This window comes from Sminthopsis crassicaudata, chromosome 4 (assembly GCF_048593235.1).
Source record: "Sminthopsis crassicaudata isolate SCR6 chromosome 4, ASM4859323v1, whole genome shotgun sequence".
NCBI lineage: Eukaryota > Metazoa > Chordata > Mammalia > Dasyuromorphia > Dasyuridae > Sminthopsis > Sminthopsis crassicaudata.
This window is the reverse complement of record NC_133620.1, coordinates 137,234,865-137,252,777: the sequence shown is the minus strand read 5'-3', so window position 1 is coordinate 137,252,777 and position 17,913 is coordinate 137,234,865. Positions and strand designations below refer to the sequence as shown.

General features: G+C 34.7%; 2 protein-coding genes across 3 annotated transcripts in view; one reads left to right on the top strand and one right to left on the bottom strand.

Moving 5' to 3' along the window:
• The window catches only part of TFB1M (transcription factor B1, mitochondrial), a 69,084-nt gene that overhangs the window by 2,931 nt on the left and 48,240 nt on the right, over positions 1-17,913 (bottom strand). For both annotated transcript variants that reach the window (XM_074309467.1, XM_074309468.1), the window contains exon 6: positions 1,814-1,941. In XM_074309467.1, coding sequence (XP_074165568.1) covers positions 1,814-1,941 — 128 coding nt within the window. The remainder of the gene's footprint in view (positions 1-1,813; positions 1,942-17,913) is intronic.
• On the top strand, positions 6,398-7,408 carry LOC141565830 (large ribosomal subunit protein uL18-like). The gene has a single exon (XM_074309469.1). The coding sequence runs from the start codon at positions 6,474-6,476 to the stop codon at positions 7,362-7,364; it is 891 nt and encodes a 296-aa protein (XP_074165570.1). The 5' UTR covers positions 6,398-6,473; the 3' UTR covers positions 7,365-7,408.

Genomic DNA, 17,913 nt, shown 5'->3' with positions numbered 1-17,913 from the left:
AAACTTCATAAGCTTCAACTTCCTCTTCTGAAAAATGAAGGTACTCAATCCTAGGATCAATGAGCCTCCTAGCTCTAAGTCTATAATCTTTATAGCAGCATCACAGATTAATAATTAGGCAGCCTGATGACATGTAATCCTACTGATTTGTAACTTGTAATTTGTCTTTTTATATTAAATTATTATTACTTGTGAGGATCCATATAAACACATAAAGTAAGAGAGGCAGCAAGATGTGGTAGAAAGAGTACTAGTTGTGGTTGGAATTGGGGGCCATGGAATCATATCTTGCCTCTGATTTTAAGGACTCATGTAACCTCCCTGAGACTCTGTTTCTTCATTTGTAAAACCAAGGGGATGGCATAGATATCCTCTGAGGTCCTTTCCAGCCCAAATCTATGATCCAATAATCCTAAATCCCAATAGTGATTTAGGATTATTAGAGGTTAAAAGGTATTAAATTTGATAATTCTTTTTTTTTCCCCTTTTTTTTTTTCTTTTGCTGAGGCAATTGGGGTTAAGTGACTTGCCCAGGGTCACACAGCTAGCAAGTGTTAAGTGTCTGAGGTCACATTTGAACTCAGGTCCTCCTGACTTAGGACTGATGCTCTATCCACTGCACCCCCTAGCTGCCCCTAAATTTGATATTTCTATAAGCATGAAGGAAATTTTTAAAAATCATTAAAACCTTAGAAGATAAAACTTTTGGAGAGGAAATCATTTTTAACATTCTAAGTAACTGAGTTTTCATAGAGACACAAGTTTTAAAATTTTAAAAAATATATGGTATGGATTTAGAAAATGCTCATTACAATATCCCTTTATTGAGACCTGAGAAACATTACTATAATCATCAGTGATTATATACCACTTCCAAACTTTTAACATTATCTCATTATCCCAGACTGTTGTCCTAGTTTTTCTTCTTTCCTATTAGTTTGCCTAGATATAAGTTAGCTCTCCTATAAGATCTCTTAAAATTAGGGGCTTTTCTAGTTTATTGTGGGCTGGGAAACCAGAAAGTCAAGCTTATTAGATTTGCATGTAAAAAAACTAAACTGACTATAAATAATAATAAAGTGAACAAGTTGGAGTATATTAATTAGGTGATATCATTCAAGCATTTTCCCCCCTCACTTCTAGCTTTTTGTCCATGTTCCAGAGATCTAAAGTGCTAATATCCTAAGAAACGTGTCAGCATTTTACAAAATTTGGCTCTGGCTACCTTAACTAAATTTTCTCAAGTTTTATGATGGTTACAATTTAGCTCCTTAAATGGGCTACTATTTAAGATTGATACATCATGAATTCTCAACAGCACTGAGGTAGTATCAAATTTTTGTGTGGTTTCAAACTTTAGATAGACAGAAATAACCTACAAATTACTTAAAATTCAAATTGATGCTTGGAATTCAATTCTTCCAACTTTGACACAGATTCTCCTTCATTGCTGTGATAATCTTCATTGTTGTTGTTGTTATTTATGCTTCCTTCTGGAAGAGGACCAATGACATCAGGGAGATAATGCAATGAACTGAATATGCAAATGAACTGGATTTAAGTGAGGCAGGGCTGTGCAAAGTTAGCAGTCTCCTTCTCTCCTCCAGAGTCATCTGAGTCCAGTGGCAAGCTATAGATCAAGGTGATTGGAGATAGTCTCCTTAGCATATATTAAGCACTTTATAAATGCTTATTAACTGAATGATTGATGGAAACCAGGCCATACATATCCAATCTGGCCTTAAAAAGGCAGTATAATGTAGTAGAACACTAAAATAAGGAATCAGGAGAATACAAAGAAAAAATTTCTTACCCAATCCCATGATGGCAGTATTTCCTTCTGAACTGAAAAGTACTTTGAACAACTTTTTCCACAAGCTTAAACGGCTGATTTATTCGTGGTTGCACTAGGGGAGTGAAATGAACCACTCCCACATCCACCTTAATTGAAAGAAAGAAGAATGGATTTTGTATAATCTTTGATAAAAAGAAAACAATAACCCTCATTTCTCATACCAAGTGCCTCTCAAAAAGTATTTTCTAAAAAAGAAAAAAAAATTCATGTGTTAAATTTTAATGTCTTCTAGATTTATAAAACGTGACATTAGCACTTGATAGGATTCAATGAAATGAGAGTCAGGTACATCTAATCCACAATGAAAATTTCTAGACATACTGAATAATTAATGGCATTTTAACATTTGTGAAGATTGTCAGATAAGAATCCCTTAGCTTTTGAATTGGCAAACAAAATAACTACTGACTATTACTATTACTGACACTAAGGGCTATCCCTCAAATCTGAAATATTGAGAAGAAAGGTGGGAGGCTGGGAATCACTGCGTTCTAAAATCCCAGAAAGGGAATTTATTACACCAGTTTAAAATTTGGGAACTAATATTGATTAATTGTGCCCAGCAATTCAGAATGCATGATCAAAAATCTTTGAGAGTAACCTTCAACATCCTCAGAAGGGATAAACTACAGGAATCTTCAAAAGACTCCTCCATAAAAACTATTTGATGAGAAAGGAAACCATGAGACTCCAGTTTTAAAGTTGGTCCCATTGCTTAGTAGTGTTGTGACCTTGCACAAGACACAACTTCTCTTAACCGTATTTCCTCACAAGGTAATGGTTAGGCTGAATGATCTTTAAGGTCCCTTTTCAATTTGAACATTATGTGATAGACAAGGTAGATAAAATAATGTAAAAGACCCCAACCCTAAATATTGTCAAAACGGTTTACAGAAGTTGATTAAATGTAATTATCCAGTGACTCTACAACAATGCCAAACCCCAAATTTGTGAAAAACTTGTCAGCACTAATTAAAATAGATCACACAATAGATATCATAGGTTAGTCATATGCAGAAATTCCAAAAATTAATCTTGAACTTGAGCTAATATCTCTTAATACTTAGCACAGTACCTGGCATGTAGTGGATTCTTAATAAATACTTGTTGACTGATTGGTTTTATATAGTTCAGTGTATTTAGCCCTATGTTGCAATAGGCTCACAGGAAGTTGTGTTTGGGACTAAATAGAGAACACATGTCAGAAGCTTTCCAACTTCAAATCTTAGGTTAGACCAGCTCATTTAATGACATTCACCAAACAAGTTAACTAAATGCAAATATAAAGCACTTGTTGTGAGCTTATCACTATCCTGGGTCATCTAAAATGGTATTTTACAGACAGTATTCTGAAGAACCCTAAGTTTAAACCCAGAGGATTTTGCAAAGAAAATGTCAAAAAGGTTTGCTTTGTATGGTTAATGAACATAGTGTAGCAGTCAGTTCAGTGAGTTTTCAAAAACTGGATGAGAACACTGAAAAGTTGACATTATTGATCATGAACTAATCAATGAATACTCACTAGAGTTAATGATGGTACAATTAATTGAAAAGAGGTCTGTCTCAGCAGGGCTGGTATAAAATAATTAGTGTCTAGTCACACTCTTATTGTTTAATTACAAATAATTTTGGTTCAATAACTACTATTGATAATTATATAAAATCAGAATTTAAGAATAGTTCATTGTTGTCTGACTCTTCATGACCTTTTCTAGGGTTTTCTTAGCAAGGATTCTGAAGTAGTTTGCCATTTCCTTCTCCACTTCATTTTAGAGATAAGAAAACTGAGGTTAAGTGACAGGGTTAAGTAACTTGTCTAAGCTGATATAGCTAGTAAGTATCTGAGGGTAGATCTGAACTTAAGATAAATCTTGCTGACTCCAAGCTTCATCTGAATTCAGGTCTTCCTGACTCCAGGTTTGGTCCTCTAGTTATACAAAAAATTAATTAAACAAACATCCATGAACCTAGTATCAAATTAAAAAAGAATGTGGCAAAACATATATCACAATTATCACAAATCTAAGTGTATTGCTCGTTACCCTGATTCAAAGTGTCTGATGTTAACACATGACTAAAAGTAGCTTGTTTCATTGTTCCAGCAAAATCATAAAATTATTTACAAATTATATAGTGAATTTTAAAATAATTAACTTTTAACACAAAAACATAACCTGAAGTAATCTTGCATTCTCTTTTATTGGCTTAGATAATTAATAAAAACATGAAAACATGCTGTCACATCTAATGTATTTTACATGTAGTTGACATTTGAGTTGAATGCAGTAATATCTGCAATTATAAAACAATTATTGATAGCAATCAGATTCATCTTAATGGATAATTGTAGTTATGGTCAGAATCAATAAGTAAGAAATTATTAAACAATTATTAAACAAAATAAGATAAAAACAAATTTACCTTACATTATTTAATACCATATACATATATATATATAGATATATATATACATATATATCTATATATATACACACACACACATATATAATGATTAAAATGGTCTGTCTAAAGCATTTTGCCAAACTTTTGTTAATGAGCTTTGCCACTGCAGCACTATTTGAGAACTGCTCTGTGATAGAAAAGAATTGTAAAATAAACATGAGACATTATATATTAAGATGCTAAACTCTATTATTGATATTTTAGCTGAAATAAGATTCATCCAATATAACTAGCTTAGTACTATCCAACTTGAATGAATGTTCTCTTCAAGTCAGACTCTCTTTTTTCTGTCATCACCCTCCCATTCCCATATGCCCATATAAATATATTTATTAGTTTGACATTCTGTTCAAAGTTTGAGGGAAAGAAATTAACTAGTATCTTTTCAAGAAAACTGGACTTCCAAGCTTCTCCTCAGCTAGTATCCTTCTTATTCCATGCCAGAAACAGAAAATATGAAGAAAAAACTGTTGTGGCCCTTTCTCCCCACCTGGTAAAGCCTCCTATGCCCATGATTATGTACTACCGTTAGGATACAGTAACCTGGGTGACCATAGACATTAGTCCACTTCCATCTCTGGACTCAACATCAGTGTTAGGTTCTTACTAAGTGCTAATGAGATAATGAGAGATTAGGTTCTTACTAAGTGCTAAGTCGGTACTTGACAATTCTCTAGTTCTGGCTTTTACTGGGAGTTTTTACTTGTGAATTCCTGGGGAAGAGCTTGCATGCTTAGAAGGAGCAAGTTCATTGGTTGAAGTAAATTTTCCCAGAAGCCCTTGCATTATCCCACGCCCATTCTCTGGGAGTATAAAAGCGGGCAGCTCTGGAGGAAAAGGGAGTCTCTGCTCTAGACAGGCTTGAGGCGGTTCTCTGCAGGAAGGGAAATCACTTCTCTGGACCAGAGTTAATGGCAACTGTCTGGAGACAACGGTTCTCTACAGGAAGAAGAATCTGTCCGAGAGATTTGAGTTGACACAGCAGATCTCCTCCCAGAGAGCGATCGATCGGCAGCTTCTGGAGACAACAGCACATTACAAATTGGCGCCCAATGTGGGGCAAGGACTCTTGCTTATCCTGACAAGGACTTATTCTGAGCCCTTCAGAGGAGCTAGACTGGACCATCGCACATCAGTGTCAGCTATTTTATCTCAAATATTAAAGAATATAATAAGCTTACCTTTCCAGCTCTTGCAAGCTTTCTCTTGCCCTCCAATATATGATCTTAAAGTGGGAGAGTATACCCTTCTCTAATGTTGAATTATATTTACACACACACACACACACACAGACACACACAGAACAGAATTGTATTAGGGCTTCTATATAGAAAGTTATCAACATAGATGCTCCTAGGATCATAGATTTGGGGAGTAGGAGGGATGTTACAAGATCATTTAATACAATACCATAAAAGCAAGTCCTTTCCCTTAATAATCTATCTTCTTTTTATAAAGCTATCAAAGAAATTTTCCTAGAGGGAAGGTCTATCCACACCACTCCCCTATTCAATAAAGTTGAGGTCATACTTACAATTTTAAGAACCAAATGTAAAATCCTCTGTTTGGCATTTAAAATTTCATAATCTAACCCCAATCTGCCTTTCAAAATCTACTATACATTCATGCAAGCTCTGCTCTAGCCAAATGCGTCTTATTTCTGTTCCTTTTACAACATTCCCCATCTCCCCATCTCCATAACCTCCAAACATAGGCTGTTTCTTATGTCTAGAATACACACCCTTATCTCTTAAAATTTCTGGTTTGCTTCAGTCAGTTAGACAGTGAACAACTCCATTCTTACTATGTACCTGATACTATCACTAAGTGTTGAGAATATAAAGGCAAAAAACAATGTCTAAAGGAATTCACATTTTAATGGAGGAGACAACAAGAAAATAACTACATACATATACGTGCAAAATGCATAATAGACAAATGGGAGATAATCGCATAGAAAAACACATATTTGATGCAAAATATAAAAAAAATCATCTTTTATATTTCCTCTTTTAAAAATATTCATTAGCCCACGTAGCACCGCGTCAGCCGCCGGCTGTACATACTGCACCTATGCACGGGGCTCTGGCCCTTTTTTCCTTAGCGTTGCGAGGCCCACTGGTCTGTGCCGAGGGCGCGGGTCTCGTTCGGCAGGATGGGGTTTGTTAAAGTTGTTAAGAACAAGGCCTACTTCAAGAAGTACCAGGTGAAGTTCTGGAGAAGGCGAGAGGGAAAAACGGATTATTATGTGTGGAAATGCCTCGTAATCCAGGACAAGAACAAATATAACACCCCCAAGTATCCCATGATCGTCTGGGTCACCAAAAGAAATATCATCTACCAGATTGCCTATGCCCGTATAGAAGGGGATAGGAATGTCTGTGCCACTTATGCCCATAAGTCACCAAAGTTTGGTGTGAAGGTTGGCCTGACAAATTATGCTGCTGCTTATTGTACAGGCCTGCTGTTGGCCCGCAGGCTTCTTAACAGATTTGGCATGGACAAGATCTATGAAGGCCAGGTAGAGGTGACCGGAGATGAATACAATGTTGAAAGCATTGATGGTCAGCCTGGTGCTTTTACCTGCTACCTGGACGCAGGTCTTGCCAGAACTACCACAGGAAACAAAGTCTTTGGGGCCCTTAAGGGAGCTGTGGATGGTGGTTTATCTATTCCTCACAGTACCAAATGCTTCCCTGGGTATGATTCAGAAAGCCAAGAATTTGATGCAGAAGTACATTGTAAACATATTATGGACCAAAATGTTGCAGATTATATGCATTATCTCATGGAAGAAGATGAAGATGCTTACAAAAAACAATTCTCACAGTACATAAAGAACAATATAACTCCTGACATGGAGGAGATGGACAAGAAAGCTCATGGTGGTATACGGGAGAACCTAGTGTACGAAAAGAAACCCAAGAGGGAAGTCAAAAAGAAAAGATGGAACTGCCCCAAAATGTCCCTTGTCCAGAAGAAAGACAGAGTTGCTCAGAAGAAGGCAAGTTTCCTCAGAGCTCAGGAGCAGGGAGCTGACAGTTAAAACATCAAAATCTATAATTTTCTATGAAGATTTTCAGATAGACAATAAACTTATTCAACAACAACAACAAAAAATATTCAATAGATTAAGGACACAACACAAAAATGATTTGAGTTTTTCAGAGAGTAAGACTAAATATCATTACATAATCTATTCAGAGTTTACTTGAGCATGATAAATCCTCATTTCAAATCTTTGCATACTCAAACCTTAGTCATCTTGAATTTCTTTAAGTTCTCCATCCTCCTTTGCTTTAGGTACTTTGGACTGAAATAACAGATTTATACCTAATAATAAATTACCCTGAGGAGAATGTTGATCCAGAACCTAGATTTAGACTTCATATTGGCAGTTAAAAAAACAATATAGACTACTGCCCATACTAACTTTCCCTTAACCATAAATTTGACTTTGTTATAGTTAGTTAAGAAGTCATACATTTATTTAACTTATTCTAACAACTACTGAAGATTTCAATCAGGTTTTACCCTTATAAGCACTCCTCCCTAAATTAAGAGATAACTGAGAAAGGCAAAAAAATTAAAAAATAATTCAAATATATGCTAAATGACATCATAGGATTTTAGATTTTGTTTTGTAAGGTCCCTAAGAAGTTATCTAGTCCAAACTTAGAATTTTATATATGAATAAACTGAGGCCTAAAGGAGTTAACTGATTTGCTAAAGGGAGCATACAGCATAGTTGAGACCCAAACTTAGGTCCTCCTACTCAAAATTAGAACTGTTACCTCCCAGCTGCTTGCCTCAGGGGGGGGGTCAACTGGTTTCTCACCTTCACCAGGTCTTCGGATGTCTCAGCTCTGATTATCCCAATCAGAGAACTACCTCTTTACATAGTGTTCCCTAACATTCCCTCTAGCCTTCCCTCTGGAGTTCTCTCTCCTCTTTCTTCCTCGGAGTTCTCTCCCCCTCCTTCTGCAACCCCCTTTTTATAGTCCCCAGGTCACATAACCGAGTTTGAGGGAGGCTTTTCCTCGTTAATGAGGTCTACTCAATACCTTTATGTCCTGTTATCAGGCTCAGGCAGAATAAGCTTCTGAGTGCCTCTTATACTCTGCCCTTGAGATCTGCCCCTGACCTAAGGTAGAACACTCATTCTCTTGATGCATTTTGACTTTTCAAGATATGAAATACTTAAACTTCAGTCCCAAGTTATGCTTTAGTCAATAAAAGAGTAATTTAAAGCTTACAATATCATTAAGTATTCAAAGTCAGTGTAAAAACTGGAATTCAGCTAGTGAAAGCTGAATTTAATCAACAATTCTAGAGACAAGACATGTCACTGATGAATATATTTTTCCCTTGCTTTAAATCTGTTAATAGTCGGAATTCAAAATATATGTCAAAACTATTGCTTTTAGATTAAAAAAAAAATTCAAAGTCTCTCATATAGCTAAAACACTTAGATTCCATTCCACTGGGATATCTTTGAGAAAACAGGATTAGCTTTAAACTACAGTAAGGCACTAAAATAAACTATGACAAAGGAAGAAAAATATAAGGCCAAGTAAAGCTCGGTACAAAGCAATATGAGATTTCACGGGAGAAGGGATCCCTTTAATTTTAGGGATCAGGAAAAGTTAGATAGAAGAAATAGGATTTCAATTAGTCTTAGTAAAATGCAATTCTAGAAACACTAGAGTCATTATTGGTATATATCATCATTTCTCAGAACAATTGAAATCTCATCTCTTCAAATACAAGGACTTAAAATTGAAGCAGCTTTAGACAAGCTTTTTTTGGCTTCAGTTTCCTCTTCTGTAAAATGTGAATAAAAAGTATTTATATACATATTTCACAGGATTGTTGTGGCAATCAAATGAAATGATGTATGGAAAGTATTTTAAGTAACCATAACATGCTAAATAAAGCTTCATTACATTTGCTGGAAGTATAACCATTTATCCTGTTTTCTGTTAATAGAATCCTGGATTTAGACTGGCAAGAGAAAATTCTGGGAATCCTGGCAGTTCCAAGGAACCTGAGAATCCATCTAATCCAATTAGTGCAGAACAAGAATCCTCTCCTTAACAATATATGGTCATCCAGTCTTCACAAGAATCTTCAGTGAAAAGGATATCTCTATTTCCTGGGGCAATTTGTTCCAACTCTGGCTAACCTCTATTGTTAACAAGATCTCTCCTTATGTAATAATTTATTTCTATAAACATTAAGTGATACAGAGCATGGTGCTCAGCACTAAGGATATTAAGATATAACCAGGGGGGTACAAAGCTCACTAGACTTTCCTCAGTAACAGTAATTGATTATTCAATACTTTCTTTTTGGGGCTTGAGAAAGGAGAGACCCTGATCTTTTTGTTTATAGCTTACAGAAACTTTGAAGTATTATGAAAGCAGAGAAAGACTCTGGGAAAAAGCTCAAGAAGAAAATAATGAAAAACAGTTCTTATCTTCCAAGTGCTTATATTCTACAGGAGGGTTATTTGTAAACAGATAAGGAGATACAAGGCAATTTGAGGAGGCTGAAAGAATTAAAAAAAAAAAAAAAAAAAGATTTTACAAGGATGAATCTTAGATTTAGAGTTGGAAAGGAGAGTCTTAAAAGGGTCCTTAAAAGGACTGGTAGGAGGCAGAAGCAAGGCAAACTGGTATGAAAGCAGGAAGTAGCATCAAAGAATGTGTTTTGCCTCAACAGAAAGCAATTTTATTACTACACTTACAAAACGAGATGAAAGTTTGCCTACAATAGTTATGGTAAACACTAACTGATTGAGGTATCACTCTCAAGTATACTAGATGACTGAAGATAGTGTCATTTTGATGTCTCTAAAGTATTAGGGAAGAAGGAAGATTAGATAGGGCTTCTAACTTAGTAAATATCCATGTTATGCAATAATTATTACTTTGATATCTCCCAAAATGGTAGACTGTGATGAATGGCCAGAACATACCCTGTTCACAGAATATCTACTTGGTTCTTACTGGGGGCTGGAATCTGAGATCTTTCTCTTGGTTGGTGTTTTGGTACCAAAAGGCCTACTGTATATGTGTATATGTTTAACAGTTATGGAACACTGAAGTACTATCCCTTTTCTCAAATTACTTGGGAAAGCAAGGAAGAAAAAATATAAGATTTTGTTGTTGGGCAATCAAATCAGCAATAATGAAGGATTACAATGTTGTTATGGTGATAAAGGATGGATGAGGGGCAACCTCCACAGGGTTCTGGAGCCAGGAAACTCCAAACACCATTCTCGAGAGGGTCTAAAGCAAGAGACTTGAGACTAATGTAAACCTCTATTTAAATGGGTGCTTGACAGTATTGGAGGACTGTGACCCTGTTATGTTAATGAGTATATGTTCATGAGAATACATGGTCAAAGCCTAAATCTGCTTCTCTTCAACTTCTATGCTATATTTCCTAATTCTGTCTTGTAAAGGGCAGCATGAAATGTCTACTTCTTTTTCTCATTGGAAGCCCTTTAAATACTTGAAAATGCCATCCCCCCCTAAGTCTCTTTCTGTCTGTCTGTCTCTCTCTCTCTTTGTAAATAGTATTTTATTTTTTCCAATTACATGTAGAGATAATTTTCAACATTCATTTTCATAAGATTTTGAGCTCCAAATTTTTATTCCTCCCTCCCTCCCCCAAGATGGCAAACAATCTAATACAAGCTATACATGTAAAATCATGTTAAACATATTTTCACATTAGTTATGTTGTGAAAGAAACAGAACAAAAGAGAAAAGCCACAAAAGACAAAAAATGAAAAAAAAATTAAAAATAATATGCTTCAATCTACATTCGGAATCCACAGTTCTTTCTCTGAATATAGATATTTTGCTCATTTAAAAAAATTGAACTCTGCACCTGAGGTATAGAGGACACTGTCCCAAGCTTACCGTAATAGAGACCAGGGTCTGGCTTTCTACACTGGGACCTCTGGGACTGGTGGCCTGCCCACTATACTGGAGTGGTCAAGTCTACATGCCTAGTATGCCCTGGTTCCCTGTTGGCACTTTGCCTGCTGTGTTGGGGCTGGAAGCCTCATAGCTAGCCTGCTGAGTGCAGATTACGGGGCTCTGGTTGTAGATCTGTGCTGTGGCTAAGAAAGAGCCTCCCACTCATTTATCTGGACACCACAGCATGGCTGTGCCATGCTTCCCTCTTACACAATTAGACCCTTCCTAAAGTCCTTCTAAGTTATCTTGGACTAGAAAATTGTTTCACTCTATCTTTTTTGCCTATTCTTTTAGAAGATTACTTTAACATTGTTTCCAAAAGAAATGGGGAGAACTTAGGCAAATTCCTGGCTTCTCTACACCATCTTGGCTCTGCTTCCCCTTCTTCCCATCTCCCCACCACAGCCCCCAAATCTCTTTAAATTGATTTTCATGACATTAACATAAGGCTCTTCACTAACATGATTGTCTTCATTTAGACACTTTCAAGCTTATCAGTTCCTTTCCTAAATGTGGAAGGCAAAACTGACTTGATGAGTGCAAAATGATTTCAGTGGAGTGTTTTTTTGTTTGTTTGTTTTGGTCTTCATTACCATTCTGAGCTTGCAATATCTCAACTTCCAACTCTATCACACAAACTACTACCTAGTTATATCCTCAATTTATACATCTAATGCTGCCTTTTTAAATCCATCTGAAACTTTACTTTTTCCTCATTATTTTTTCTTATTAGAATAAGTCCAACATTCAAGTTAATTTGAGGAGTTAAGTATCTTACTTTTGTCATTGAGTGTTTTAGTTATTCTCCCTATTTTTGCTGCCTAGCATGACTATCCCTTTATGCAAATCACACAGCATGGGGCAATGGACCACTTCATTATACACCACCTTAAAAGTGAACACTTAGCTATTAAAAACTACTTTTTGGGTCTGACCATTAAACTAACACAACACCCACCTAACAATACTATTGTCAAACTCATATTCATTTTTTTTCACAAGGATATTATAGGAAATGCTAAATGCTTTGCCAAATTTAAGTCAACTATATTTATACCATTCCCTGGTCTACCAATATAGGAAACTGCTAAAAACATTTCAAAAAGGCAATGAGGTTAGTCTGGCATAAATTGTTGTTTATAAAATCAATTTTTTTTAATTAAAGCTGTTTATTTTCAAAACATATGCATAGATAAATTTCAACATTTACCTTTGTAAAATCTTGTGTTCCATTTTTTTCTTTCCCTTCTCCCTACCCCTTGCCCTGATGGCAAGTAATTCAATATGTTAAACATGTGCAGTTCTTCTACACACATTTCCACAATTATTATGGTACATACAACACACACACAAAATCAGATTTTAAAAAAATGAGACAAGACAAAATGCAAGCAAATAAAAATTTTAAAAGGTGAAAATACTATGTTGTGATCCACACTTAGTTCCCACTGTCCTCTTCCTGGGTACAGATGACTCTCTCCATCACAAGGCCATTGGCACTGGCCTGAATCATCTCATTATTGGAAAGAGCCACATCTATCAGAATTGATCACCATATAGTTTTGTTGTTGCCGTGTATAATGATCTCCTGGTTCTGCTCATTTCACTCAGCATCAGTTCATGTAAGTCTCTCCAGGCCTCTCTGAAGTCATCCTGCTGGTCATTTCTTACAGAACAATAATATTCCATAACATTCATATACCACAATTTATTCAGCCGTTCTCCAATTGATGAGCATCCACTCAATTTCCAGTTTCTTGCCACTATAAAAAGGGCTGCCACAAACATTTTTGCACACATGGGTTCTTTTCCCTTATAAAATCAACATCTTTATTTGATATAAATCCCAAGAGATTTGTAACTTCCTTAAAGTAACACAAGTAGCATATAGAAAAGCCAGGTTTTGAACCAAAGCTAAAATCTGACTATAAATCCAGCACTCCTACTATAGTTTAATGCTCTGCCTCTTTTCTCATCTTCACCTTTTTTATCCTTTCAGCTACCAAATTCCACTGAGGGTAACTCAATAATGGCTCTCAAATCCATCCTGTCCTCTCTAATTATACTGCTCACTCTCTCATACTTTCATTATCACTTACCTACCTGGCCTACTGTAAAAGCCTTCTATCTCTACTGGGGCAATAGCATAAGAGGTTATCTTGTCTCCACTCTCCCTATTATAACCAATCTTTCATATCACTATGAAATAAAACTATATCATTCAATTAAAAAAGAAACTTTACTGGATAACTTTCAAAGTCTTTCACAATTGAATACTACATTTTTTTTAAACCTTCTTTTATGATCGTCTCTTCTCTCTACCTTATGCTCTGGACAAACTGGACTATTCATTCCATGTATACCCCATGTTTTCATTCTTGCCTATGCCTCCAATGTGTTCCCCTCCTATATTTCTCTGGAATTCCTACATATTCTTTAGAATTCAACTCAAATGCCAGTTTCTCCAGAAGTCTTCCTTTATTCCCTCTTCTCCCAAACTACTAATAATCCCCCCCCATAACTCAAAAAGAATTTTTTCTATTTTTAATATACAGTTAAATATAATTTAAAGTTATTTATGATTATTTACAATTATGTGTCAGAGACACAATCATGTAAATTCCAGAAATTGTTATATCTTCTTCAAGCATTTATCACAGAAGTCTGCACAGTATTAGCTAATATTTACTGATTTTAAAGTTATTATTTACATTATTGTTTTCCCTTACAACTACATTAATAATGTGGAAAAGACTTCAACTGGTAGAGTTGTATATCAGGCATATATTCCAGTCAATGGGATCAAAGAGAACATAGGCAAAAGCATGGAAATGGGAAAACACAATGTTAAGCAAATACCAAATAGATTGCTTTGACTGCAACATGTATTGATAAATACCAATACATTATTAAGAAAAGTAACAAAGAATCCACAAAGTAACAAAGTATCCACAAATTCATAATATCACTTTAAAGATAAAATCAATAAACATAACAGACATCAGGACTTCAAGGTCATGCATATTAAAGAGATTCAGCTGAAGGAAGTAGGGATGTTTAATTTGTAATACAGAAGGTTGAAAGGGGTGGAAATGATAGCTATCAAAATACCTGAAGGGCTATCACTAGTAAGAGAAAAGAGATTTACTGTTTTGCTCAAGAGGCAAAAATTAGAAGCAAAGGTATATGCTACAAAAAGGCACATTTAGGATTGAATTAAGGATAATCTTTCTGATAATTAGAGCTGTCTCAGAATGTAAGAAAGATATATTTGCCTTCCTTTCCATTGCTGATGTTCTATGCTTCTGTGACTAATATAAAAATGACTCTTGCTAAGACTATGAAATACACAAAGTAAATTAAAGCTCTAGATGATGGGCACTCATTTCAACATTCTCTTTTCTGTGAAAGTGGCTCACCTCTAGCAATCTAAAGTAAAAGAAAATTGCTTTTAACTTAATATCGTATATGATAAAAGAGAAGGATCTTTTTACATGTACAATTTTATGGTAAAAGTGAAATTCTCATTCATTTTGCATTGGTCCTTTAATCACCTACTGATAATGACCACAAAGTCACCCAATATTACATAAGCAAGCATGTTTTTTTCTGGTGAAGTACAGGTAAATTTCAAAGTGAAAAGCAGAGGCTAAAATAAAAATTTTAATGGAATCGTCAATTATTGAGCTTTCTCAGGTTGGGAATATGTACAATCTACTTTTTCTGCATATCAAAGGAACCAATATTGTGACAACGTTTAGAAAAGATCCAGAAAGTGATAAGCAGACAAAAATGAAACATATATGTCCTCTTGATTGAGAAAATCTAAAACTAGTGTTTTCTATAACTGTAGTAGCATAGTTTCCTTTGGGTACTATTGACATTTCATAATAAGTGAAAAGGGATAAAGAATGGTACATGACAAATATACGTATATATTTTTCTGTTATAATTTTCAAACAAAAAAACAAAAAAATTTAAGTTGTGGATATAAAATTGAAAGTAGCACAAAAACACTGACATCTCTTTTTCTGAGGGCTATTTCTGAATTTCTCAGAATCAAAATCACAAAGCAATTTTAACAATAATAAGATCAAAAATGTTCTTAGAATCTTTTCTATCTAATTGAAAGAAATTATCAACTCAATTAATTTGATAACTTGTAAGTGCTTAGAAAAAAATTCAGTAACAAATGATAAGTACATGATTAAAGCATGATATTAAAATCAAATCAACTTGTAAATTATCTAGTGAATAGTGGCTGAGAGACATTTCAGAATTTCTGGTTCCAACAAATCATGTTGTAACAGTAACTCCCTCCTTCCTCCCTGCCTCCCCTTTTCTAATTCTCCCACAGCTCAGAAAATGAGCTAGAGAACCTGGTATTTATCTTCCAGCACGATCAGCAGTTTTTACTTCTCAATTTGATATGCTATTCTTTATTTGCTACACAGCAAGCTAACTTGTTAGAGACCTTTATCACCAATTCAAAACACTTTGGAAAAGCAAGCTTTGTTTAGTTGACTTTCCTTCTTTGTTCCTAACTGGGTCCAGTTCCTCTGAGGAAGATTGATGAGAGTACAATCAAGGTCTTGAAGTATATCCACAACAGGTATGAGAAATTTAGAAACCACTGACAATATGACAGATTTTGAATCATGATTTAGAAGCTAGTTTTTAACTCACATAAGAAACTGGGAGTTGAATTTAAATGAAGTCTATTTTCAACCTTTTCTTGGCAAAAATATCCTCATGTACATTTAACATTCATAGGTTCTGTCATGTAAGCATTTTGTTGTAGGACCTCAAAGTAGCTCTCTATTCAGAACCAAAGGGATCTCCTGCTTTTGCTTACTAATACAATATTTCTCCACACCACTACCACCCCACCACCATTAAAAACAAAGCACGTCTTTATTCACTAGTTGACAGAAATTTAAAGGAAAAGGCTGCTGTACTGCCTAAGAGAGAAAAAATGCTCATAAAATATAACTAAGATTCTAGTGTGCTTTTTACTAAAGAATACTGAACAGCATATAAGGAAAAGGTTTCTTCATGAAGTCTGTTCACATTGAGGAAAGAGTTTAAAACCTGGAATTCTACAAGTAAGTGCTATGTTAATCCCAAGCAACCAAAAGGGTTTTGATTATATCTGAAATATTAGTTTGGTTTGTACTGTTTATGCTGGTTTTTCCTAGACCTGTAATTTAGCAAAGCACGGACCAGCTAATTATGATGAACAATCTGTCTAAAGGATGTGAGCAAGCTGAAAATTTTTTAAATCCAAGTAATAGCAAATCATATAGAGAATATATCAAAACTTGTTCAACAATCTGAAAATTGAGTATTGTCAGATCAATAGAAAAGGGTGAAGGTCTTTTAATCGAGTTACTTAATCAAAATTTAAAAAGACTGTATGAGGAAGAGATAAAAGAAATGCCCTCTAGAAATTTCCGAAAAGTTCTGTAAAGGTATAAAAATGTAGGGAGTAGACTAGAGTTTGTAATGCTGAAAACCAAATCATCGAAATTTATTTCTTAAAAATATTCATCATGAATAAATTGTAAAGATATTTAACAATTTTTAGCCACTTCCATTCAACTTTAGTTTTAGATAAGAAAAGGATTATGGATATTACAAAGATGAACCATGGGAGGGCAAGCAAACCCCAAATTTAAAACTACTTAAATTCAGCTAAATGTGATTCTAAATATTAAAATCCTGTAATTTGAGGTGGGGGGGGGGCAGAAACTTTCCAAAAGATTTTACATTATCAGTCCTGGAGAGTCATTAATGATGGATGCTAAGGAAACTATAGCAATGCAACTTGGTTATTAATGGTTTTGTTTTATTGTAATCACATAAGGAAAAAACAATGACTCCAACTCTTTTTTTTTCAAAATCATTCTAAAACATCCCATAGTCTGTACTTTTGTTGGTATTTCCCAAAAAGATTCCAAGGCTTCCTGGGGTCATCAAGAGCTATATATATATATATATATATATATATATATATATATATATATATATATATATATATATATATATATATATATATATATATCCAAGGGAGTTTCTCTTAGCATTAGGGTATTTGTGCTTCTGACAGCATCTATGCTTTAAAATTGGTTAAAAAAAATTGCTTATGATGGTTAATAAAAACAAGCCCTCATCTACTAGGTGAATTATTCAAAGAACCATTCCTTGAATAATTTGTTTGTTTCCTACCTGTGATAATAAAGAAAGTGTGGACGACAGAAGAAGAAAATAGTGGAATATTTGCTCTTCAGAAGTGGTATATAAATATGGCTTTGTAGAAGCTTAAAAACCTGTCTGGAGTATATATAAATAGAAAATACTATGAGAAAGCAGGTCTAATTAGTATAATAGGGGCAGAATATATCATGAAGTCAGTATTAAGAAAATGTGTCATATAGAAAAAAACATAGATCAAAAGATCAGTACTCTGCCATTCCCTAGATTTGTAATCTTGAGCAAATTAAGCTTAATTGGGCTCTGAGTATTGTCTGGGAAATGGGAGATATAAAATAGATATGAAGTTCTTAAACTTTTTGTGTGTGAGGAACATTTGGAAGTTGATAA

Coding starts and splice junctions, on each gene's coding strand:
- LOC141565830 (XM_074309469.1), top strand. CDS start 6,474: ATGGGGTTTGTTAAAGTTGTTAAGAACAAGGCCTACTTCAAGAAGTAC.